Source organism: Dreissena polymorpha, chromosome 11, assembly GCF_020536995.1.
Source record: "Dreissena polymorpha isolate Duluth1 chromosome 11, UMN_Dpol_1.0, whole genome shotgun sequence".
Classification (NCBI taxonomy): Eukaryota; Metazoa; Mollusca; class Bivalvia; order Myida; family Dreissenidae; genus Dreissena; species Dreissena polymorpha.
Window position 1 is genome coordinate 35,746,451 of NC_068365.1, and position 25,372 is coordinate 35,771,822.

General features: G+C 34.5%; 1 protein-coding gene and 1 long non-coding RNA gene across 5 annotated transcripts in view; both read right to left on the bottom strand.

The window, feature by feature from the left end:
• The window catches only part of LOC127850232 (alpha-mannosidase 2C1-like), an 85,422-nt gene that overhangs the window by 44,880 nt on the left and 15,170 nt on the right, over positions 1-25,372 (bottom strand). For all 4 annotated transcript variants that reach the window (XM_052383100.1, XM_052383099.1, XM_052383102.1 and 1 more), the window contains exons 7-17: positions 24,890-24,957; positions 24,033-24,210; positions 19,055-19,152; positions 17,208-17,299; positions 15,997-16,103; positions 15,395-15,505; positions 14,533-14,625; positions 12,526-12,642; positions 11,714-11,809; positions 10,468-10,559; positions 9,564-9,617 (exon numbers count right to left, since the gene is read on the bottom strand). In XM_052383100.1, coding sequence (XP_052239060.1) covers positions 9,564-9,617; positions 10,468-10,559; positions 11,714-11,809; positions 12,526-12,642; positions 14,533-14,625; positions 15,395-15,505; positions 15,997-16,103; positions 17,208-17,299; positions 19,055-19,152; positions 24,033-24,210; positions 24,890-24,957 — 1,106 coding nt within the window. The remainder of the gene's footprint in view (positions 1-9,563; positions 9,618-10,467; positions 10,560-11,713; positions 11,810-12,525; positions 12,643-14,532; positions 14,626-15,394; positions 15,506-15,996; positions 16,104-17,207; positions 17,300-19,054; positions 19,153-24,032; positions 24,211-24,889; positions 24,958-25,372) is intronic.
• Positions 1,566-3,556, bottom strand: LOC127850235 (uncharacterized). Its single transcript, XR_008035146.1, has 3 exons — positions 3,175-3,556; positions 2,719-2,916; positions 1,566-2,413 (listed from the first exon to the last, which is right to left on the bottom strand). It is a non-coding gene; the product is annotated as an uncharacterized LOC127850235 (long non-coding RNA).

Here is a 25,372-nt window from a genome sequence, read left to right on the forward strand (position 1 = left end):
TGTGACACAAAATTATCAAAGTGAAAAACATAATGAAGATAATCATATCTGTGTGAGCTTGAACTTGAAGGAAAACACAGTGAAGGACAATAATTTGAGTTAAAGTTCAATTCTAACACGGCACGTGACTTGTTTTCTATAGACAAAGAAGGAAATCAAGCGTGGGTTATTCTGCAATAACTTATGGGCGGAGCTTAATGTTGCGAAAATAGTTCCGAATAAATAAAGAAAATATTGCAGTAAAATGCACGTGCTAAAACCCGCTCAAAAAGAAATGTAATAAATGTAGCATGTATATAAGTGTAATGAAACAACTAATTGTATATTTGGTGATTATTGGCATAACCACGCCTACAAAGAATGTTATTTGTTAGGAAACGTAATTCAGAAAACATTTATAGCATGTCAGCTTTTCAGTAGCATCAATAAACGTGACGTCATTAAGTTTCGACGATTGTTGTTTTCAATGAAAGTGAGGTCATTTGCAAAATATTTGTAAATGAAAACGACGTCATATGTTTGTACAATTCAATGACGTCACTAAATAGTGAACTTTGTACTAAGAAGGGCGGAGTATTGAAAAATATAGTTCACGTCCTTAAACTTGAACCAAATCAATTAGAATCGTGTTAGAATCGAAATAATATTTTTCTATGATGGTTAGTTGTCGAATAACCCACAGTAAGTTGTATAGATGCGTGTTATCAAATCACTCGTGCTTCGCACTCGTGATTTAATTCCTACGCATCTATACTCCTTACTGTGGGTTATTCGACAACAAACCATGATAAAAAAATATTATTTCTTAAGGATAATACAGAAAAAAGGCAAAAGGAACAAATCAATGCTTCCTGGTACAGTTGTGTGATAATGATAACCAGTCATTACCCTTCTCGAAAAAGTGCACTAAATGCGCATTTAATGCGCATTAAATGCACATTAAATGCGCATTTAATGCGCATGTTATTGGCACCGTATTTTTTGCTTAACAAGTGCATTTTAATCTGTTAAAAAAAACACTTTTTACTAGTGTGTTTATACATTTAAGTGTATTTTTTTTCCACGAAATAATACACTTAAGTGCGTTTATTATGATAATAAGTGCGCTTAAGTTTATTTTTAAGTGCATTTATACACTTGAGTGTATTTTAAGACATACAAATAATACACTTCATGGTCAAAGTAAATTTTTTAAAGCGCATTAATACACTTGAGTGCATTTCCAGTCATTCAAATAATACACATTACAGAATTAAAAGCAAATTATTTAAGCGCATTAATACACTTGAGTGCATTTCCAGTCATACAAATAATACACTTCATTGAGTATTCAAAGTGAATTTTTGTAAGCGCATTAATACACTTGAGTGCATTTCCACTGATACAAATAATACACCTTACAAAATTGAAAGTAAATTTTTTTAAGCGCATTAATACACTTGAGTGCATTCCCGGTCATACAAATAATACACCTTACAATATTAAAAGTGAATTTTTAAGCGCATTTATACACTCGAGTGCATTTTCAGTCATACAAATGATTCACTTTTTGAAGTGTTGGAAGTGAATTTTTTAAGCGCATTATACGCTCAAGTGTACTTTTCATCACTTCAAATTAATATGCTTAAAAATTAACCAAATTAACAAAATCCCAGCATTTTGAAGTCAGCATTCATTCTTTAAATGAAAGGTTAGTGTAAACACATACATAAAAAACAAAAAGTACAATTCAATAGATAAATACACACTTTTATTAGAATGTTAAACCTTAAAAAACAAAAACAAATGTTACATATCTACATAAAAGAGAGGATTCAAACGGGCTATTGCCTATCTGGAATTAACAATTGAAAATATCAAGCTAATACCAGTGATTTTTCTCCCCTCTGATTATCGGTAACTGATTAACAGCCAAATACAGGTGGTTTCCGCTTCAAAAATATTAAAGATTTCCCCTCCTTAAGCTGAAATGTTTTCCCTATCATTTACTAGATTTTTATATATTACATTAATTCCAAATCCCTTTTTAATATGGATAAAAGCATCACATTCAATTCAATCATATTCTGGATCCTAATATATGATAAATGAACAGTATTCATGAAATTTATATAAATCTATACCTTATTTTTAAGATCTTCCTTTTTTTGTTCATTATTGCGCTAAAACATGCCCTTCTGAGAGCCAGTACATACAGGTTGTTTTAAATTTCCAAAGAAAATCACTGCATACATTCTGACAATATTTAGCAGCTTAGCCCCTGTCACTATATTTGTTGTTATACACTGTTCCTTACAAAGAATGCATTCATAAACAACCCTTTATAGAGCACTTCACCAGCTGATCAGGTCTGAATACTACTGTCATGGTCTGCGAGGCGCTTCTCGTGCATGATCTCATTTGAGATCAGGTCCTGAAAGATATTTTATAAGTGTTACATATTGCTGTTATGGTAATCTTGTTCAACAGTTGCTATAAATATCATAAATTTAAATCAAAACATGTTTGTTGGCTTGTTGTTTTTGTTTGTTTATTTTTGCAATTTTAATCTCGTGATCACATGTGACTTAACGCTTTTCATAAATAATTTAAAGAAATTACGTTTGATAGAAAATACTGTTAATAAATGTACTAATATATGTGGTCTCCTTTGGCTGTGTGGACTGGTCAGAAGTGTGACGTCTTTGAATTGCAATAATCTTTATTATATAGTTTTACCTCTCAACAAATCCATCTTTTCTTAGTCAAGGACAAGCTACAGGGCACGGTTTCCCACTCCTGTTCCCCTCAAGTTGGCCTGGTATACATGTCCATACATCAGGTAGTCCCCTTTTTGCTCCCTTTTTTGGCAGGCGATGATGCACATTCTGTCCAATGGATCTTCCGATCAATGTAAATTTCACCTTGGGGTTTAACCTTCAAATATAAAATATTTAAGTTCTGATTAAATATGGGGGAAAGAAATCTGTTCATTAATGACAAGAAATAGGTATAAATAAATTTTAAGATGACAATAACCATAAAATACAGCCATAATAATTCAAATGGTGTTTTTTTCCTTAAAATTGCATTACATTTACTCATCCAGGTTACATTTCCCAGTGACAATACATAAATATGATAATGATCATAATTAATTTAATTAAAAAGAGATGCAGAAATGAAAATACAAACCTGTTACAGCTGTTCTTCAGCATTCACTTTAACCACCCACTTTGAATCTTCTTTGCAACAAACTTATTGTTGATTTACACATTGTAGTAAACACACATTGTTTTTGCATCACACAATAGTTCATGTGCTGAAAGAATTTCAAGACATTTGACACTAGAATTAATGTTGCTGAATTATACCTAAAAATTTAGCTCAATTTAAGTTGCTGAAACCAAATTGTTTACAAAAAAACTTCCTGTTCTCCAAATAACTTGCTGTGCTCCAACCAATCAAAAGTGGTTTGTTTTCAAATAGATGGTCCCAGAACCAATCAAAATTCTATAAACACCCCTTTGTTTTGGCTAGATGGAGCACTGATAGGGATTAGTGTTTATGATGCTAATTTATCTCTTATCTGATCCTGATCTTATCTGATATTTATTGAATAATACACAGCACACTTAGCATATTATATTTAATTGTGAATATTTCAATATAACATACTGAATGGTGTTAGGAAATAAATATAATATTATAAATATTATTTAAATTGTCTTTTAAAATGTATGTTAATAGTCAATGTGGTTAGACATTAATTGAATTGGGGTTAAATATCAGTGTAAGAAAGTTCAAATACTTGTTTTTTATGTTGTGAAGATATAATTGATTCTGGCAAGCCCACATATTTTTTTTGACACTTTCAATATTTTTAATTATTTACCCACAACCTGATTTAGTTGTACTTTTCCCTTTAAAAGCTGCTCTACTGATTCACATATTTTATGAGCAGACAAATTGTAATAATAATACCATAAACATTATGTGAAGATAAAAAAGAATTCAGTACAATTCTCCTATTAAACACTATATCTCTGTCCTTTAACTTCAGTTATTTGCTATAGTGTTGCTCTTTTTTATGAAGATGCACTAAAACTACACTTGTACAGAAAGAATATTTTTTTGGCAAATCAGAAGATACACTAATATGCACAAAAAATGCACTTCATTGAAAAAATGCACTTATTGCATAAAAAGATGCACTTTGTCTACAGAAGATACACTTAAAGTACAGTAAAATACACTTAAAGATAATGAAAATACAGAAAAAATGCACTTTAGTGCACTTAATTATGAAAAAAATGCAGAAAAAATACACTTTTCGGTAAAAAAGCAGAAAAAATACACTTTTTAAAGCGTATTTTGTTAAAAAGTGTATTTTATTTTGAGAAGGGTAGCACATGCCTGTGCTGGGAAGTATGATGTTCAAATATTCAAAAATGCTTTATAATTTATTTAATTATTTACCATCAAACACTGCTGCAAGAATGGGTAAAATAATAATAATCTCAGTATTGTTTGGTGAAAAATATAATTAAATCAACAAACTTCAACCAACATGACTATACATTTGTGAAGCAAAGCTAAAAGGGAACGCACACAATTACAAATAAGTGTGTTGTAGCTTGAAGAAGAATACAGACAATAGTCCCAAGAAATATATCAATGTTTCCTGGTCCAGTTTTGTGATTATGTGGTATAGCCATAAGCACATGACTGTGCTGGGAAATATGGGGTTCACTTCTTCAAAATTAATTCTAATTTGATTTATTTATCTGACACTGCTGTAAACATTTGCGTAACAAAACATCATCACATTAATGTTTGGTTAGAATACAAAACATAGATCAACACAAACACTTTTAAGTGATTTAAGCTTTGTTTATTATTATAATGCAAGAACATTTCAAAGTTTCTTGGTACAGTGATGTGAAAATGCGAAAGTCATAAGCAGAGAGAGGTTTTGCAATCTTCAAATTACATTTTGCAATTTAATGTCAAATTTTCCATCAAACACTGCTGTGAACATACGTGAACAATCATGATCACAGTAATGTTTGGTGAAAAATATAAATGAGCATAACTATATCTATGTGAACTGTCACTACAAGGAAAATACAAAGAAAAAAACCTGTTTCAATTATAGCTTAAAGGAAAATACAGACAAAAGGCAAAAGGAACATATCCATGTTTCCTGGTACAGTTGTGTGATAATGTGAAACTGTCATTAGCACATGCCTGTGCTGGGAAGTATAGTGCTCAAATATTCAAAAATAGTTTCTAATTTATTTATTATTTTCCATCAAAAACTAGTGTAAACATGGTTTGATCATTTCCAATTTTCCATCTAACACTGCTGTGAACATTTTTGAAAGAGCATGATCACAGTGATGTTTGGTGAAAAATATTTCTGAATCAACAGACTTAGACAAACATGACTATATCAATGTGAACTAAAGCTAAAAGGAAACACTGGCTATGCAAATATGTGTGCTGTGACTTGAAGGAAAACACAGGCTATAGTCCAAAGGAACATATCCATGTTTCCTGGTACAGTTGTGTGATAATGTGAAACAGTCATTAGCACATGCCTGTGCTGGGAAGTATCGTGTTCACATATTTGAAAATTGTTTCTTACTTATTTATCATTTTCCATCAAAAACTAGTGTAAACATGGATTGATCATTTCAAATTTTCCATCTTACACTTCTGTGAACATTTTTGAAAGAGTATGATCACAGTGATGTTTGGTTAAAAATATTTCTGAATCAACACACTTAGACAAACATGACTATATCAATGTAAACTAAAGCTGAAAGGAAACACCAGCAATGCAAATATGTGTGCTGTGGCATGATCGAAAACACAGGCAATTGTCCAAAGGAACATATCTATGTTTCCTGGTACAGGTGTGTGATTATGTGTTATAGCCATAAGCACATGTCTGTGCTGGGAAATATGGTGTTCGCATCTTCAAAATGCTGTATAATTTGATTGATTCATTGTACACTGCTGTGAATATTTGTGTGACAAAACATTATCAAAGTGAAAAACATAATGAAGATAATCATATCTGTGTGAACTTGAACTTCAAGGAAAACACAGAGAAGGACAATAATTTGAGTTAAAGCTCAAGGATAATACAGAAAAAAGGCAAAAGGAACAAATCAATGCTTCCTGGTACAGTTGTGTGATAATGATAACCAGTCAATGGCACATGCCTGTGCTGGGAAATATGATGTTCAAATATTCAAAAATGCTTTATAATTTGTTTAATTATTTACCATCAAACACTGCTGTAAGCAGACGTAAAATAATAATGATCACAGTACTGTTTGGTGAAAAATATAACAAAATCAACAAACGTCAACAAACATGACTATGCACATGTGAAGTGAAGATAAAAGGAAACACAGACAATTACAAATATGCGTGTTGTAGCTTGAAGAAGAATACCGGCAATAGTCCCAAGGAATAAACATCTATCTATGTTTCCTGGTCCAGTTGTGTGATTATGTTGTATAGCCATAAGCACATAACTGTGCATGGAAATATGGGGTCTCTTTTTCAAAATTCATTCCAATTTAATTTATTTATCTGACACTGCTGTAAATATTTGTGTAACAAAACATCATCACATCAATGTATGTTTAAAATACAAAACATAGATAAACACAAACTTTTTTTAAATGATTTAAACTTTGTTTATTATTATAATGCGGGAACATTTCAAAGTTTCTTGGTACAGTTAGGTAAAAATGTGAAAGTCATAAGCAGAGAGAGGTTTTGCAATCTTCAAATTACATTTTGCAATCTTATTTCAATTTTTCCATCAAACACTGCTGTGAACATACGTGAACAATCATGATCACAGTAATGTTTTGTGAAAAATATAAATGAGCATAACTATATCTATGTGAACTGTCACTACAAGGAAAACACAAAGAAAGAAACTGTTTGAATTATAGCTTAAAGGAAAATACAGACAAAAGGCAAAAGGAACATATCCATGTTTCCTGGTACAGTTGTGTGATAATGTGAAACAGTCATTAGCACATGCTTGTGCTGGGAAGTATAGTGTTCAAATATACAAAATGTGTTTGTTTTTATTTGTAGTTTTTAATCAAACAGTAGTTTGAACATGTTAGAAATAGCATGACCATAGTTATGTTTGGTGAACCAGATGGTGTCCAAAAAAATGCAGTCCTTTTTATTGCAAATTTTCCATCTAACACTGCTGTGGACATTTTTGAAAGAGTATAATAACATTGATGTTTGGTGAAACTTATTACTAAATCAACACCATCAACCAACATGACTATATTTATGTGAACAGTAGCTAAAAGGAAACAATCACAATGAAAACTGTGTGTTGTACCTTGAAACAAAAGACAGGCAACAGTTAAAAGGAACATATCTATGTTTCCTGGTACCTTTGTGTGATTATGAGTTACAGCCATAAGCACATTCCTGTGCTGGGAAATATGGTATTCCCATCTTCAAAATGCATTATACTTAGATTTATTTATCTGACACTGCTGTACATATTTGAGTGACAAAACGTTATCACAGTAATGGTTGGTACAAAAACATGACATTGATCAACACAAAATATTGTTTTAAGTGATTTAAGTCATTTAGTACAGTTGTTTGAAAATGCAAAAAAGTCATGAGCACTGAGACGTTTTGCAATCTTCAAATTGTTTTGCAATTTCATTTCCAATTTGCCATCAAACACTTCTGTGAACATACGTGAAGAATCATGATCACAGTAATGTTTGGTGACAAATATTACTGAACATAACTATATCCATGTGTATTGCGGCTACAATGAAATCACAGTAACAGAAGAGAATTTTAAATGTACATCGAAGGAAAATACAGACAAAAGGCAAAAGAAACGTACCCATGTTTCCTGGTACAGTTGTGTGATAATGTAATACCGTCATAACCACATGTTTATGCTGGGAAGTATGGTGTTAAAATATATCAAAAATGTTTTCTACTTTATTTATCACATTCCATCAAACACTATTGTGAACATGATGTAAATAACATGAACATTGATATATTTGATGAACGAGAAAGTGTCCTTAAAAATGCAGTCCTATTTCATTCCAAATTTTCCATCTTACAAAGCTGTGAATATCTTTTAAAGAGCATGATCACAATAATATTTGGTGCAAAATATTACTAAATGAACACACTTCAACAAACAGGACTACACCTATGTGAATTGTAGCTAAAAGGAAACGCACAAAGTGAACAGTATGTATTTTGTAGCTTGAAGGAAAATACAGACAAAAGGCAAAAGGAATATATCTATGTTTCCTGGTACAGTTTTGTTATAATGTCACGCATTCATTAGCAAATGCCTGTTCTAGGCAATATGGTCTTCATATCTTGAAATGTGTGTCTGTTTTATGTCCAATGTTTCATCAAATACTTCTTTGACCATGTGTGGAATAGCATGATCACAGTAATGTTTTGTGGAGAATGATAAAGCCAATCAACACATTGTGTATGTCAAATTTTTGGTCTTTGGCAGATCGGAAAATAAGATCAGTCAGCATGGACAAGTGATGATGATGAAAGATCTTGTACCAGTAAGATGAGAAGAGGAACATATCCATGTTACCTGGTTCAGTTGTGTGATAATGTGATATAGTCATTGGCACATGCTTGTGCAGGGAAATATCCTGTAAACGTCTTCAAAATGTTTTCTTACTTTATTCCATATTTTCTATCTTAAACTGATGTGAACATTTATGAAAAGGCATCCATATTTCCAAGTATTGTGTGATATTTTGATAAAGTCATTAGCACATGGCTGTGCTAGGACATATGGTGTCCACATCTCCAAAAAGCTTCCCTATATATTTGCCAATTTCAAAACTACCACTGCTGTGAACCTTTGAGACGAATCATAATCACAATTATGTTTTGATGCCTAATATTTTGTAAATTGACCAAAGGTAAATTACCATTAGTATGACTATGCAACAAGCATCAAAATCACAGAAATCTGCAAATTTACGACATAGTCTCTTCCCAGAAATTCATGAAAATTGCAAAGGGAATACTACCTGGATGTCTTAAAACAGAACATATTTCTTAGCTTTTCTTATATTTTTCCACTACCGACCAATAAATATAACAGTTTTCATTCTTAAACCAAGTATATTCTGAGAAACATTGGCAAATTATAATACTTGAAACAATTTGGCTACTATTTCTATATGTTTACTTTTAATATTGTATCAAAGTTTTAAGTTACAATTGAGCTGCATTCTGAGAAAATTGAACTAAAAAAACTCAATAAGTATTGACCCAGATTAGCCTGTGCTGTCCGCACATGCCTGTGAATCTGCACATGCTGATCAGGGACATTACTTTCTGCTTTGAGCAATTTTTTCTAATCAAAAAATCAATTTTAGGCGGAAAGAGTCGTCCCTGATCAGACTTTGTGGGCTGCACAGGCTTATCTGGGACAACACTTAACACACATGCATTAAGCCCAATTATCCAAGAGCAAACCGCAAATGTTCACAATTGTCGGCCCACACACTTACTTTGGTAGTCCATCTACATTGTGCATCCGGCCCAGCCTCTCCAACATGTCCTCACTGTGAACATGGAAAACACACAATGTTTAATGATTGAGCATCGTTCTGTGAAAACTGGGCTAAATGCATGGGTGTAAAATGTTGTACTAGATTAGCATTTTCTAACACTTTCCACTCCTATGGCATTTTTTGTTTGAAGGAAGTCTCTTTTAAACAACAAAGCCAGTTCAGATGGAAACTCTAATCCTTGATAAGCCTGTGTGGACTTCAAAGGCTTATCTTGGTAACTTTACCCACATGCATTAAGCCTTGGTAACTTTACCCACATGCATTAAGTCTTGGTCACTTTACCCACATGCATTAAGTCTTGGTCACTTTACCCACATGCATTAAGTCTTGGTCACTTTACCCACATGCATTAAGTCTTGGTAACTTTACCCACATGCATTAAGTCTTGGTCACTTTACCCACATGCATTAAGTCTTGGTAACTTTACCCACATGCATTAAGTCTTGGTAACTTTACCCACATGCATTAAGTCTTGGTCACTTTACCCACATGCATTAAGTCTTGGTAACTTTACCCACATGCATTAAGCCCAGTTTTCCTAGAACAAGATTCATTTGTTCCTTTGTGGATCCTTATGTATGATATCACAACACAAACATATATTTCACTTTCATAGATATTACTACATAATTGCTGAAATAATACAAGTTTATTTTATTAGAAGGATGAGAGGATTGCAAAAACAAATTGAGTGTTAATTTAACATTAAAATAGTTAATGTGATAAATATATTATTTCCACTGGTCAGGACTTAAAAATTGATCAAATAAAATTGATTGTGGTAAATATTAGATATTAACAAAGTTTATTTAATGTTCAAACAAAATCCTAATAGACTTACGATGGTCCATTTCCACCATCACCAAAACCGAAAAGGAAGGCACTCTTGTTGGACCGACCCTTGTCCTTGAAATTGTTGGCTGTCCTGAGAACCTTGAAAAAGACCAGTAACATTATTGAAACATGTCCACTGAGTTAAAAAAATGTATTTTCAAGTCAACTGTTTTTTAATATGTTCAGTGTGGTTAATTTTGATATTTTTTTAGGTTTCAGAATTGTAATACTTATTTTTAAGATTTTGTAGGTTTTAAAATTGCAATACTCAATTTTAAAGACAGATTTTGGGCATAAAGAAGGAAATTTACAGGTTGTCACAGCTATGATGAATACCTCCAACACTGAAATATGAAGCAAGTTGCAACAATCGTGTCGACACAATTCATAGTAAGCAAAGGTATACAACTTTAGAAATTTACATAAAATGGCATACTACTATTATAACTTCATAGTGATATGCATACATAATGCATATAAGTTTTAACGTCATTCATTAACAATTCAAGGATTATTAGATAGAACATATTTGTGTTTATGGGAGGACAGACAGACAGACATTCTAAAATATCCCCTATACTTATATGCATCAAATAACATTAAAAAAAATCCGAAAGAAAAGGACTTCACAGACCATTGACATTGCCATAACTTTTAGGTCTGATAGCCAGAAACACATATCGGTAATTACTTTTACTGTTTTGAAATATTATGTGACAGCTAGTTTTTATTTTGTTCAAAAATATTATTTATCATAACACTTCCTTTCAATGATGTTGTATCAATGCAATCCAAAAATCGTTCTTAGCCATATTAATATAACAGTTTGTAAAGGTGGTGTTGAACACACAAAATCATTCACATCATTGTTATAATACTTAAATCAATAAATAATATAAACATAACCATGCGTGCAAGTGAAGAAAATTTCAGGAACAGAAGTCCATAATAACACAGGCTAATAAATATGTCTGCATTTTGATCTACATCTCAAAAAGGATGTGGAATATAAAAGATCTGTATTCTCTAAAAAATTGCATTGACCTAAAATAGTTCACATTTGTAATCAACATCCTCAATAACATCATCATTTGAAAACATCTTCATATAATAAAAAAAACATATCTGAAAGTTTTTTATGCAAATCACTGCTGTTGCCAAGGTAGTCACCACCGCCATCACCACCACCATCACCACCACCACCCACCCACCCACTAAAATCCTCCTCATAATCATCATCATCATCCACCTACCTCTTGCACATTTCCCTTCATCTCATATGAGTCACCAGGGGGAAAGTGGGCCAGCACAGCATCTCTGCTGATCCCCTCCCACCAGAACGTGTGGTGCTGAAATAGCACCCCATGCAGGTATCAATACAGAAAAAGCACTGCATGAGCTGGGCCTGTTATGATGAACATACTTAGGTCAACAGTCTGACTCAATACTCAGCTTGCGCAACCTTGTACGTTGTTAAGTCAGGCAAGGTTTCGTGGCCTCATTAATGGATGGGTTAGCTCCTACCCAGACTGCAATGCGAAGGCTGATAATCAACTAAGCTGGGCGCATTTTGCATAAGACCCATTTTTGCATGACACAGCTTAATTATTTTATTACAATGTGTGCACCATGAAAAACTCAACCAGCGACACTCCCGCAGTTTTGCTTCCTTTATGAAGCAATATTATTTGAAAACATGCACAATAAAGTGATACATACAAAATGGTAATAACATAGGACTGAGGCCTAAATACAGCACAAAAGCACTTGTTTTTCACTAGCGCTAGTTATATTACATTTCACTAACATATTGTTCATGGTGTCCCATAAGTTCTCCATTATTCCTGGTCCCCACAGGCTTATTAGTAACCATACATTTGCTTTATTTAGTATTATTCCTTTCAAGAAAGTGTTTTTCTATTAAAAACCGAAATTTAAGCAGAAAGTGTTGTCCTTGATAAGCCTGTGCATGGTGCAAAGGCTAATTTGGGACGACGCTTTACGCACACAAATTAAGCCCCGTTTTCCCACAACAAGGCTCATTCAAATAATCGAAATAACTCACAGGGAACTTGTTGACCAAACTCCAGCTCATCTTCTGTGTCAAGAAGCGGGAAATCCCACAATGCCTCATGATCTGCGGCAGCTGACCTGAGTAGCCGAATGTATCTGGCAACCAGAACTGGGAACAAGAATTAACACTTGTCACAGAATACGCAAGTGATAACAGTGTATAAATATTAGCCTGAATCTAGACAAACTGGGTTAAAGGAATGTGTGTAAAGTGTCCTTCCCACATTAGTTTGTACAGTCTGCACAGGCTAATCAGGGATGACACTTTCCATCTGAACTGAGATTTTTGCCAAGAAGAGCCTACCTTTAAACAAAAAAATACCACTAAAGTGGAGAATGTTGTCCCTGATAAGCCTTTGCCTACTTAAGAGGCTAATCTGGGATGACACTTAACGCACATGCATTAAACCACGCTTTCCAAAAGTGATGTTCATATAGCGTAAGTTATTCCACAGAAAATAATGGATACAATCAGCAACATGGCAATGTGATGAAACAAGGTCTTCAACATTTAATATATTAATCTCATTAAGTAAAACTTACACTCTAAGGTATTCATATTTTTTTCTATCAAGTAGTTGAGCAGAACCTGTTTTTCAATGGCAATTACTCAAAATTGATTCATATGTTCTGACTGAAATTTATGCCCATAAGCAGTATTATCAAATTTCATGATAATCCAATCAATACTTAGTTATAGAATGGACATTGTTATCCTGGATTCCGAAACCATCTGTGTTCCAACAATTGCACCATTCTCTTAAAGCAGCCAACAAATATTTAATGGCATCACAACACAGTGAGGTCGTGTTGCACTTTAACACCAACGAAACGTGTGTTAATGCATTGTGGAACCTTCAACAACAAAGCCCATGTTGTTATGTTGTTGTTTTTCTTAATCAGCCTAATCTTAGTTGCAGTGACCCATTGACCAATTGTAACATGCAGTGACCCATTGAGCCATTGTAACATGCAGTGACCCATTGAGCCATTGTAACATGCAGTGACCCATTGAGCCATTGTAACATGCAGTGACCCATTGAGCCATTGTAACATGCAGTGACCCATTGTAACATGCAGTGCCCCATTGAGCAATTGTAACATGCAGTGACCCAATGAGCCATTGTAACATGCAGTGACCCATTGAGCCATTGTAACATGCAGTGACCCATTGAGCCATTGTAACATGCAGTGACCCATTGAGCCATTGTAACATAAAGTGACCCATTGAGCCATTGTAACATGCAGTGACCCATTAAGCCATTGTAACATGCAGTGACCCATTGAGCCATTGTAACATAAAGTGACCCATTGAGCCATTGTAACATGCAGTGACCCATTAAGCCATTGTAACATGCAGTGACCCATTGTAACATGCAGTGACCCATTGAGCCATTGTAACATGCAGTGACCCATTGAGCTATTGTAACATGCAGTGACCCATTGAGCCATTGTAACATGCAGTGACCCACTGAGCCATTGTAACATGCAGTGACCCATTGTAACATGCAGTGACCCATTGAGCCATTGTAACATGCAGTGACCCATTGAGCCATTTTAACATGCAGTGACCCATTGAGCCATTGTAACATGCAGTGACCCATTGAGCCATTGTAAAATGCAGTGACCCACTGAGCCATTGTAACATGCAGTGACCCATTGTAACATGCAGTGACCCATCGAGCCATTGTAACATGCAGTGACCCATTGAGCTATTGTAACATGCAGTGACCCATTGAGCCATTGTAACATGCAGTGACCCATTGAGCCATTGTAACATGCAGTGACCAACTGAGCCATTGTAACATGCAGTGACCTATTGTAACATGCAGTGACCCATTGAGCCATTGTAACATGCAGTGACCCATTGAGCCATTGTAACATGCAGTGACCCATTGAGCCATTGTAACATGCAGTGATCCATTGAGCCATTGTAACATGCAATTCTATATTACATATGACATTGACCAGCCCCTACAGTGGTAAATCTACTATTTACCTCTTTGCATTTGATGCCAAACTCCTTTTGGAAAAAGCGCTGTCCATACAGGAACTGTCTGACACAGGCCTCTCCCCCGGGGATTAGACCATCCTTTAGTACAAACATTCAACAGTAAGATGCATCATCAAACAACATGCACAAAAACTAAGCATACTATAATTTATTACACTTTACAGTTACAAACTTTCACCAGTACAGTCTAATAACTGAAAATTCAACAACATGAACAACTATACAGCATACTTGCAATTCTTACACTTTACAATTACAAGTCATGAACCAAGTGACTTTTACACACCATTTTCGCTGAAGACCTTGTTACACGTAGTTAATTTAAGCAGTGAGTGAAATACGCATTTTTAAAAGTTTCAAATTTAACTGGTCATATAGAGAAGATGTTTGGTAATGGAATAATTATTTCACAATGACATATGGTACCAGTTCATCAATAAATAAGTACGGTATACAAATTATATCAGTTTAACATTCAGATACTTGACTATTTGAATGCAACAGTAAAGACTAGACCGTATTTACAACTTTTGAACATTAAGAATTCAATATAACTCGAAGCAAAACACTTGAAGAAATTACAACTATCACAGGGACTGAAATAGCTATTATTTAAGCCTCATTCTATGGAAAATGGACTTAAAGCATGTGCGTTAAGTGTCTGCACAGGCTCATCAGGGGCAGCTGTACTTTCCGCCTAGAATGTAATTTGTTTACAAGAGACTTCCTTTAAAGTGGAGAGTGTCATCCCTGATTTGCCTGTGAGGATTGCACAGGCTGATATTGGATGACACTTTCTGCACACACATTAAGCCCAGTTTTCAGAGAACAAGGCTCATTTACGTACCATCTCCACCCACGTTCCTCCTACAGGTATGAATCTGCCCTGTGCAATGTACTTCTTCATGTCAGCATACAGGAGTGGGTACTGGTCCTTCACCCATTCATATTGCTGAGCCTGGTGAGAAATTACAAACATAAAAGAATATGGAAAATAAATGAAAAGCCCCCTGGGAAAATGAGGCTTTAATGTATATGCCTTAAGTATCATTACAGATAAGCCTGTGCAGTTCGCACACACAAATCAGCGAAAAATTCAATTCAAGTTGATGGTGTAAGCTGACTGCACAGGCTTATCTGGGAAGACACCTTGCGCACAAGCATTAAACCCAATTTTCTTAAGCTCAAACATATCACGGGAATCTCCCTAGTGTTAACAAAATATGCAATGATACCCATACGTAATTGTGTAACCTCTTACAATATCCATTAATATCCCTTCATAACCATTACTATTTAGTATACTTACTTAATGGTGTCTTTTTTAACAAACAGGTGAAAGTGAACTCTGGGTATTTATCTATCAGTCTGATTGCACAGTATATACCTGTTAACAGGTGAAAGTGAACTCTGGGTATTTCTCCATCAGTCTGATGGTACAGTATATACCTGTGAACAGGTGAAAGTGAACTCTGGGTATTTCTCCATCAGTCTGATGGTACAGCTCCAGGACCTCGCACACTTCCTCTTGGTCTCACTGTAAGGCCACAGCCAGGCTGGAACACACTGTATGCTATTAGAATAATGTTGCAACCCTTTCTACACATTTTTACTGTGAACAAGGTGGTAAAAATGGCACTTGGTAAAAAATGTTATAATGCAATAATTTATTGTCAAAACATGTTTTAAGGAAAACATTAAAAACAAACCTAAACAGTACACAGACACCAGAGGTACATGTATGTGTTAATTTAAAAAAATAAGTTATGCTAACATAAACAAATATATTTAAGTTGCACCAGCATGACAAGTTAATATCTTGAAAAAAAATCCATGTAAATAGAGGATTTTTGTTGGATTCGGTGGAATATTGATTTTATTTCACTGGTGATCATAGAAAAAAATATTTTCACGAGTGGCAAAGCCATGAGTGAAAATATATTTTTCTATGATCTTGAGTGAAATAAAATCGATATTCCATCGAATCCAATCAATTTTCTTTTTATTTTATGCTTTTTTTACCGTTTATTTACATTGTAAATGAGTTTAACTGGATGATTTCCCTAGATTAATGACGTCATTTTGTCGAAAAAATGACGTCATTTCACAGTAAAACAGTGAAAAATATCGATATTTTTCATTGTTATTTTTCACTGTTTAAAACAGTGGAATACCAATTTTATTTCACTGATATTTCTCTATAAACCACCGGAAAGCATAAAATAAAGTGATGTATCTAAATGATGATTTCACATTCAGCAATTGATATACATGCAAAGGAAAAGTCCAACAGATCATTCTTTAAATGGGGAATACACCTTAGCTGTACCAGAGAGTAACCATCCACCAAACGCCACTAAATGAATTATTACTAGACTGAATACATTAAAAATCAAATATCATGGAGCCATGGTCTGGGAAAACTGGCCTGCATGTGCAAAAAGTGTAATTTCAAATTAGCCTGTGCAGTATGCACGGGCTGATCGTGACAACACTTTCCACTTGTATGAAATTTGTCTCTTAAAGGCAGTCTCTTCTAAACAAAATTCTGACTAGGCGGGTCACATGTCATCCCTGATTTCACAGCCTATCTAGGATGACACTTTACACACATGCATTAAGCCCCTTTTTCCCAGAACTAGGTTCCACGGGACCCATACCTGTATCAATGTGGGCATGTCCCATGGCATACACAGTGTGCTGGCTGTCTCCATTCTTCTGCTTCAGAAACCCTTCAGCAATCTTGTGGCACCTTGCATAACAAAAAAACATACATCTTGAACAAATATTAGATGTGTGCTACCAGGATAGCTCTAAAATATACTGAGCCTCGCTCTGGATAAACAGGGCTTAAAGCCACACCTTATTTGGCATAGTCAATTTAAGTATGAATAAGAAACATATTTTAAATATGCCAATAAGAATATATCTGGTGGTTACAAGGTAGAAATCCGTCTTTGTAGCGCTTTAAAACATAAAAATAATCGCGTTTGTCGAAATGGACGTATACGTCTAGAAATCCTACTTTCGTTTTTAAAAGCGGTACCGTTTGAAAAATAATAAATTACTTGCTAACTAGGCTATAGATTTAATTTTATCTATGCCAATTAGAATATATCTGGTGGATACAAAGTAGAAATCCGTCTATTTGCGCTTTAAAACTTAAAAATAATCGCTTTTGTCAAAATGAATGGACGTATACGTCTCATAATCCTACTTTCGGTTTTAAAAACGGTACCGTTTGAAAAATAATAAATTACTTTCTAACTAGGCTATAGATTTAATGACAATTTTGCACACTTTCAAATTGCATCTATATGTATTGATTAACATGTATTTCATTTCAAAGTCAGAGGCAAGGTGTGTGGCTTTAATGCATGTGTGTAAAGAGTTGTACAAGATTAGCCTGGGTGGGATGACACTTTCTGCCTAAACTGATTTTTCTGAAAGTGGAGATCATCTTTAAACAGAGAATACAATAAAAGCATTAAACTGTGTCCCTGATTGACTGTGAGGACTACACATGCTAACATGGGAAGACACTTTACACACATGCATTAAGCCCGGTGTTCCCGAAGCAAAGCTCATATTAATTGTTTATTATTACAACTTCTGTCAATTTCTTATGAATGCTGCATTCTGATTGGATAATTCGTTCACGTGACTGTTTTTTCATTTTCCGATTAACCCACTTTGTATGCAAATTTAAACATGAATATTCATGACGCTACTTTCTGGTCATAAACAAGTTGCCAAAATGACGTTATGTTTTGCGCGAAACTTAATGGCGTTGTTTTTCATTGGTCAATAGCGAAATGACGTTATATTTGTTGTGCAAACTTCAATGATATACCTGTTTGACGGAGATAAAACTGAAAATAGATTCATATGCTTGATTAAAAAGGACTTTTATGACCCTTACCACGATATAATTTCAGCTTTAAGATCATTTTGTGTTGTTATTATCAGAATTGAATAGCATTTTTCTGCATTTCATCGGTGTATGAACTGTCGGGAAAATAACACCTAATTTATGCATAAACGCCATTAAATGATAATGGTCATATCCTTATAAGACAAATTTTGTCCAATTATTTAAAAACAAAAGAGGACACATAGGTCCCCTGTCATTCACATCAGTTTATTTAATCCTTTTGACAGGCTAATGGTGAATAGCCAAGTCATATATTCTTAAGTTCAAAGAATTGAAAGCATGGACCAACAATCGAACAAAGAAAGTTAAAGTAAATCAAGCAACATAAAGACAAGTGATAGCAAGAAAGAAAATTTCTAATAAAAATTCATTCAAAATCAAGCTAATGATTTGAGACTTGATGATTTGAAAATAGCTATATAAGCAAACATATTGATCTATGGCAATTACAAATTGATATTCTCATACAAAGCTAATGGAAAGGGTTTCATAGAAGACATTTTCATTATGTCATTTGATTAGCCATACCTTTCATTTCAAAGTTTTATTCAGATAAATACCTTGTCTTCATACCTTTCAAATGACTCTGTGTTGAAGACATCACAGGCGTTGATCATGCTGTTCACAGTGTACAGGGCCTCGTAACCTCTCCCACTCTCCTCCGGCAAATTCTGTAATCATTTGAGTTATTAGGGTCCTAGTTCTGGGATAACTGGGCTTAATGCATTGTGCACAATGTGTCATCACATATTAGAAAGTGCTGTAGGCACAGGCTAATCAGGCACAACACTTTCCGCCAACACTGGATTTTTGCTGAAGTGACTTCCTTTAAAAATAAAATACCGTAAAAGCTGAAACTGTCAATCCATTCCACATAGGCTAATCTGGGAGAACACTTTATACACATGATTGAAGGCTCGTAAAAGGTGACATATCCAATTATTATGCATATAAAATGGTATAATTTTTACAGGATTTCAGTAACTCTTCCATAAACAAGAGGGCCTGAAAGGTCCAATGTCGCTCACCTGAGATGAAAAGAAATGACCTGTTCTTTGCAGCCCAAGATATCAATGGAACAAATATTCTAACCAAGTATTATGAAGAATGAACAACAAATGGCCCCTTGGCGGCCATGTTTTTTTAACAGACCTGAACTTTTTTTTAACTCTTCCAAGATATGTCCAAATTTCATGAAGATTGGGAAAAAGATGTGTCTTCTAGACTGTTCACATGTGGTCACTATATACATATAAATAAAACTGCCCCACTTCCTGGCGGCCATGTTTTTTCACTGATCATGACCATTTTCAAACTCGTCCGAGACATCCACATAACTAATGTTTTGACAAAATTTCATGATGATTAGGCAAAACATGTGACTTCTAGAGTGTTCACAAGCTTTTTTACTATATAAATATAAGGAAAAAGACCCCCCCCCCCAGCGGCCATGTTTTTTTTAACCGATCCAAACCATTATCGAACTCAACTGTCCTATCCAGGTGTGGTAGTGTGGTCTCCTTGGCTTACGCAAATGAACTGGTCACAGGACGGTTACAAGTTATGTAACTTTGTGAGCACTTATGTAATGCGGAAATATTTATTTGACGAACTCTTAATTCCGGTCAGGATGACTATACTGACTGGTTGTAATTGAATTAACCCTTTACCACTTAGAAACGTATTTTGACGCATTTGTAGTCCCTTAGAAAGTTAAATTCAATTAAAGACCTTTCTTACAAGATTCAAGTTTTAATGGTTTCATTTCCAAACCTTAGATAATGATGAGCAGCGAACAGCATAAAACCTGAACAGACTGCGAGTTACTTGCATGCTGTTCTGGTTTTATGCTGTTTGCACATAGCCATTTTCACTTTGCCTCTGAGTGGGAAAGGGTTAACTAAAGGCATTCAGTCAGGGTCGCCTTAATACACTCAAAGAATTTTTTTATAAGTGAAAACCAAGGCAATTTAACAAAAATAACTAATTTTTATTCCAAGAACTCGGAAAATGAAGAACAATGAAAGATAATTAAGAACAGGTACAAGCCAAGTCTAAAGAATCTAAGTATCGTTACAAAAATGAACAACATACAGCAAATACTTTAATGAATGTAAAAAAAAAGTTTAAAATCTGTAAAAAAAAACCTGATATACAGTCCAACCTGCCAATGACGACCACTCGAGGGATTTGGTCGTTGTGGTCTTTGTTCACAGGTGGTCTTTATTCGCAGGGTCGATTGAAACTTTGCAAAATATGCTAGTAGGCTTTTAACAGGTACCGTATGATGTATGTGCTCTATTGTTTAAATGTGTGAATTCTAAAGCATGTGTAATGTAAAAAAGGATTGAAATCACAATTGTGTTTTATATTTACATGTATTATTTCAATTTCCAAACATAAACTAACAAACGAACTAACGCTTGGATGCCATAATGGTTAACTTTAACTGACAATTTACTTATCTATCATCTATGCGCGTCGTATCACGGAGAAATTTAAGAAAGGAATGAATTTAAATTGTATGTGTACAATTTGCATCGTAATTGTAAAGAAACCGTAAATTTCCTTTATAAGTTGATATAAGCCCCAAACGTTTGGTATTTTCGGCAATTAGTATATAAATAATCGCGAGCCAATAAAATAAAAAAGGCAATTTCTTACACCTTCGTCAAACTGCCAAATGCATAAAAGAAGCAGGTGGCTACCAATTAGCAATGTGTGTTAAATAAACAAAAGAAACAGCTATCGAGTAAACTGTCACTTGCCAATATCTCCAAAGCGACTGACCAGTGCACTGGTAAGATGTTTATCACGTGACTATCACAGCATTATGGCGTTCATTGTTTTATTGACAGTTGTGAAATCGTTAATTGTTATGATTGAAGTTGTCGTTGTAAGCCTCTTTCAAGGAATACAAGATTATTTTTTTTGCAAACCGATGACAACGTACAAAGTTTAATAGAAAATCCTTCAAAAAATATATTGTCATTGTATTAATAAGTTAGTGTATGCTGTTTTGTCAAATCTAAATTATTCGTTATGAAACGTTATATTATGATAATTAAAACGATTTTGTTAGTCACTCGACTTTTGGGAATGTAAAATGGTGGTCGCTGGTTATTGACGTGGTCGTTGTTAGCTATCAAATTCGACTTTGGGAATGTATAATTGCGGTCGCTGGTCGTTGTTGGCAGGTGGGCGTTATTCGCAGGTACAGAATATAGTGAAATCGTTCCGGGGGAAATCAATGTGGTCGTTATTGACAACTGGTCGCTATTCACAGGCGGTCGCTCAGGCAGTTTGGACTGTAAATATAAATTACTGTTAGTCTAGAAAGTGCTTCAAAAATCTAGTTTACAAAATAGGTCTAATTTAATCTAAAGAACAATATTTATGGAGATTAGGAAACTTCAGTGAATCAAATGTAAAAATAAGAAAAAATTACTAAAGTTATTGAAATAGAATAGAGTTCTAATTTAGAAAATACCAAATAGAAATAATCTAAATAATAAGAATAATTCAGAAAATAATGCCAAAATGTCTTGATGCTGGTGTTAAAAATAATTTAGAGTTTAATTATTTCAAAATTCCAACCTTTTTCAAGAGCTGTTAACTTTTCAAGAAAGCATCAAGAGGTGTTTAAATCAGTCAAAACAGCTTATTTTATACAGTTCAGAAGAGATCAATGGCAGAGTAGTCAATTTTCCCTCAGAACAGTGCATTTATCAATGATCAATTCTTCCCAAATTCCAGAGCAGAACTAAAAATAGATTACTGAACCAGGTTAAACAAGGGAGATAAATACTGCATAAATACTGCAAAATCATGTTCATGTTGTCTTTCTTTCAGTTATCTCTTAGTTGAAAGGCTTATCACAAGTGTTAATGACTAAAACAGTTATGTTAACTATGAAAATTCTGTGTTATAAAAAATTACATAATACAGTTAATGTCACAAAATATTGACATAATAAAACCAAACTTTACTACACAGGAAACAAATGTTCTGACCAAATTTCATGAAGATTGAGCAAACTAGAAAGTTTACAAGATTTTAATATAGCCGTATATAGCCATATAAGGAAAAATGCCCCGCCCCTTGGCAGCCATGTTTTTCAACCAACAGACATCATTTTCGAACTCGTCCAAGATATCATTGGGATGAATATTCTGACCAAGTTGCATGAGAATCGGACAATAACTGTGGCCTCTAGAGTGTTAACAAAATTTTGCTATAGCCATATATAGCCATATAAGGAAAAATGCCCAAATTTCATGAAGATTGGACAATAAATGTGGCCTCTAGAGAGTGAACAAGGCAAATGTTGATGTCGCACAACGGACAACGGACGACGGACAAAAGGCATTCACAAAAGCTCACTATGAGCACATTGTGCTCGGGTGAGCTAAAAATGATAATAACACAGCTAAGGTGCAACTTTGTCAAGAATTATGGAAAATACACCCATTTCATAATTTGAAGAAATGTTTACAACTTTGCAATTTCCGTACATTTTCGTTATCTCTGATGTTCCTCGGCTTCTTTCGTAAAGTACCCATATATTGAGGATGTAGTACAAACAACACAATATCCTCCTAAACAAAGAAAGAGAACATGAGTTCCGTAAGATATTTTTGTTTTGAATGTCTGACTTCTGATCCCTTGACCTGCTCACGTGATACACAATGTCTTGTGCCGACCAATTAAAATTTGTTAATGGAAAACCGGCTCGGAATCATTCGGCATGATTGAGTAAACAGCGATGTAAATTAACTGATTATTTGTAAACAGAATTGACATGGAGGAAACTGTATTTTTAGCTCAAAACAAGTTGTATTGCTCATTTTTTATGGTAATGTCCAATAGCATATTTACATTATTTGTTGATAACCTTTATATATATAATATGCACACACACACACAAAATCGATAACAATTACGGATCGCCACCTTTTAGGGGCCTTTAAAAGCATGAACTTTTAATGAGAGATGCTAGATTTTGACACATTAGAATTTTACGCTATTTACCCATTTGTATTTACACTACTTTCAATATTTCGTATGTCAAGACTTTGAATGCTTCCAAACAATTTACATTTAACCTAACTTATTCAAGGCAAACCTTTGGGATATTTAGTTCATTACTTTCTCAACAATCATAAACAAAAACTCAAAATTACGCAAATTTTGGAAATGCACTAGTACTCAACCTAAAGGACATAAGAATAATGTTAAATGAGTACTTCATACAAACACTGCAAGCAACGTCAAATATTAACCCATTATCACATAGATACATATTTCAATGCATTTGTAGGCCCTCAGAAAGTTAAGTTTAATTAAAGACCTTTCTTACTAAATTCAAGTTTTCAAGGCTTCATTTACAACCCTAGTTACTGATGAGCAGCAAACAGCATAAAAACCTGAACAGACTGCAAGTTACTCGCAGGCTGTTCTGGTTTTATGCTGTTTGCACATAGCCATTTTCACTTTGCCTCTGAGTGGGAAAGGGTTTAAACACATTGCAGGAAACTTCCCTCCAACCCACCTTAGCCATGTCATGTAAAAGCTCCACCTCTCTGACCAGGTTGTACACCCGGCGGTCAAAGACTGCCACCTCACAGCAGGACAACGTGAACTGCTTGTTTGGGTTGGGAGCCGTGATCATACCGTTGTCCCCTGCACCAAACATACCATTGCAGGCCATCTCAATGTACACAGTGTAACTGAAATAAACATAAAACCTCAATGTGTACACATCTACAATCTTTGAACTATTTGTAATTACTTACACTATAACTTCTTCATCAATCTTACGCATTCAAGGTTTACACTAAATGTTAATACCTCCTTATGTACACTATACAGCTGTAATATGAAAATACAACCTCAATGTCTACACGCCTTTACTATGGGCAAGTACATTTATTTACTTGTTGTCTACACTCCTTTACTATGGGTAAGTACATTTATTTACTTGTTTTAAGCCCTCAACACTCTAAGTTTATGGCTGTTGTATTTTATCATAAACAAAAGATGTGTTTGTCAGAAACACAATGCCCCCTACGGCTTTGCTTTGAAGCCATATATTTGACCTTTGACCTTGAAGGATGACCTTGACCTTTCACCACTCAAAATGTGCAGCTCCATGAGATACACATGCATGCCAAATAACAAGTTGCTATCTTCAATATTGCAAAAGTTTTTGGCAATGTTAAAGTTTTCGGACGGACGGACAGACAGAGGACAGACGGATGGACAGTTCAACTGCTATATGCCACCCTACTGGGGGCATGAAAGTCAGTTAATCTTTTCTTTAGCATTTGTTCACAATTCTATTGTTCAAGAATATGTGTTTATTTTTGATGTGTAATGTTCTTAATTGACTTGCACTGACCACCATACCTAAGTTTGCCTTCCTTCAGACATTCAGTGAGAGAGAAGTCCAGTCTGTCATAGTCGGAGCACAAGCCCTGCAAGTAGAAATACAATGATCCCATACATGGCAACTGACTGGTAACAATGGGCCTGGCTCTGAGAAAATTGGTCATAGCGCATGAGACTGAAGTGTCCACCCTGATTTGCCTGTGCATTCTGCACAACACTTTCAACTTTTAAGCAATCCTTTGTTTAAAGAACTCTCCTCTAAAAAATTGAGTAAAGGCGGAAAGTGTCCTCCCTGATAGCCTGTGTGGACTGCAAAGGTTTATGAATGACTATCCCTTTTCATGTTTTTGTCATTTTCGCTGAGCATTGCAATTTCTTTCTTTTGTCCACCATCTTGATATCCTGTTTTTGACACGTGTGTAAGGCAACGTAACATTGTACTTCTTTCGCGGATTAATACTTCCGTCTGATGCTGTTTAGTGACATTTTGAGATGCTCAGT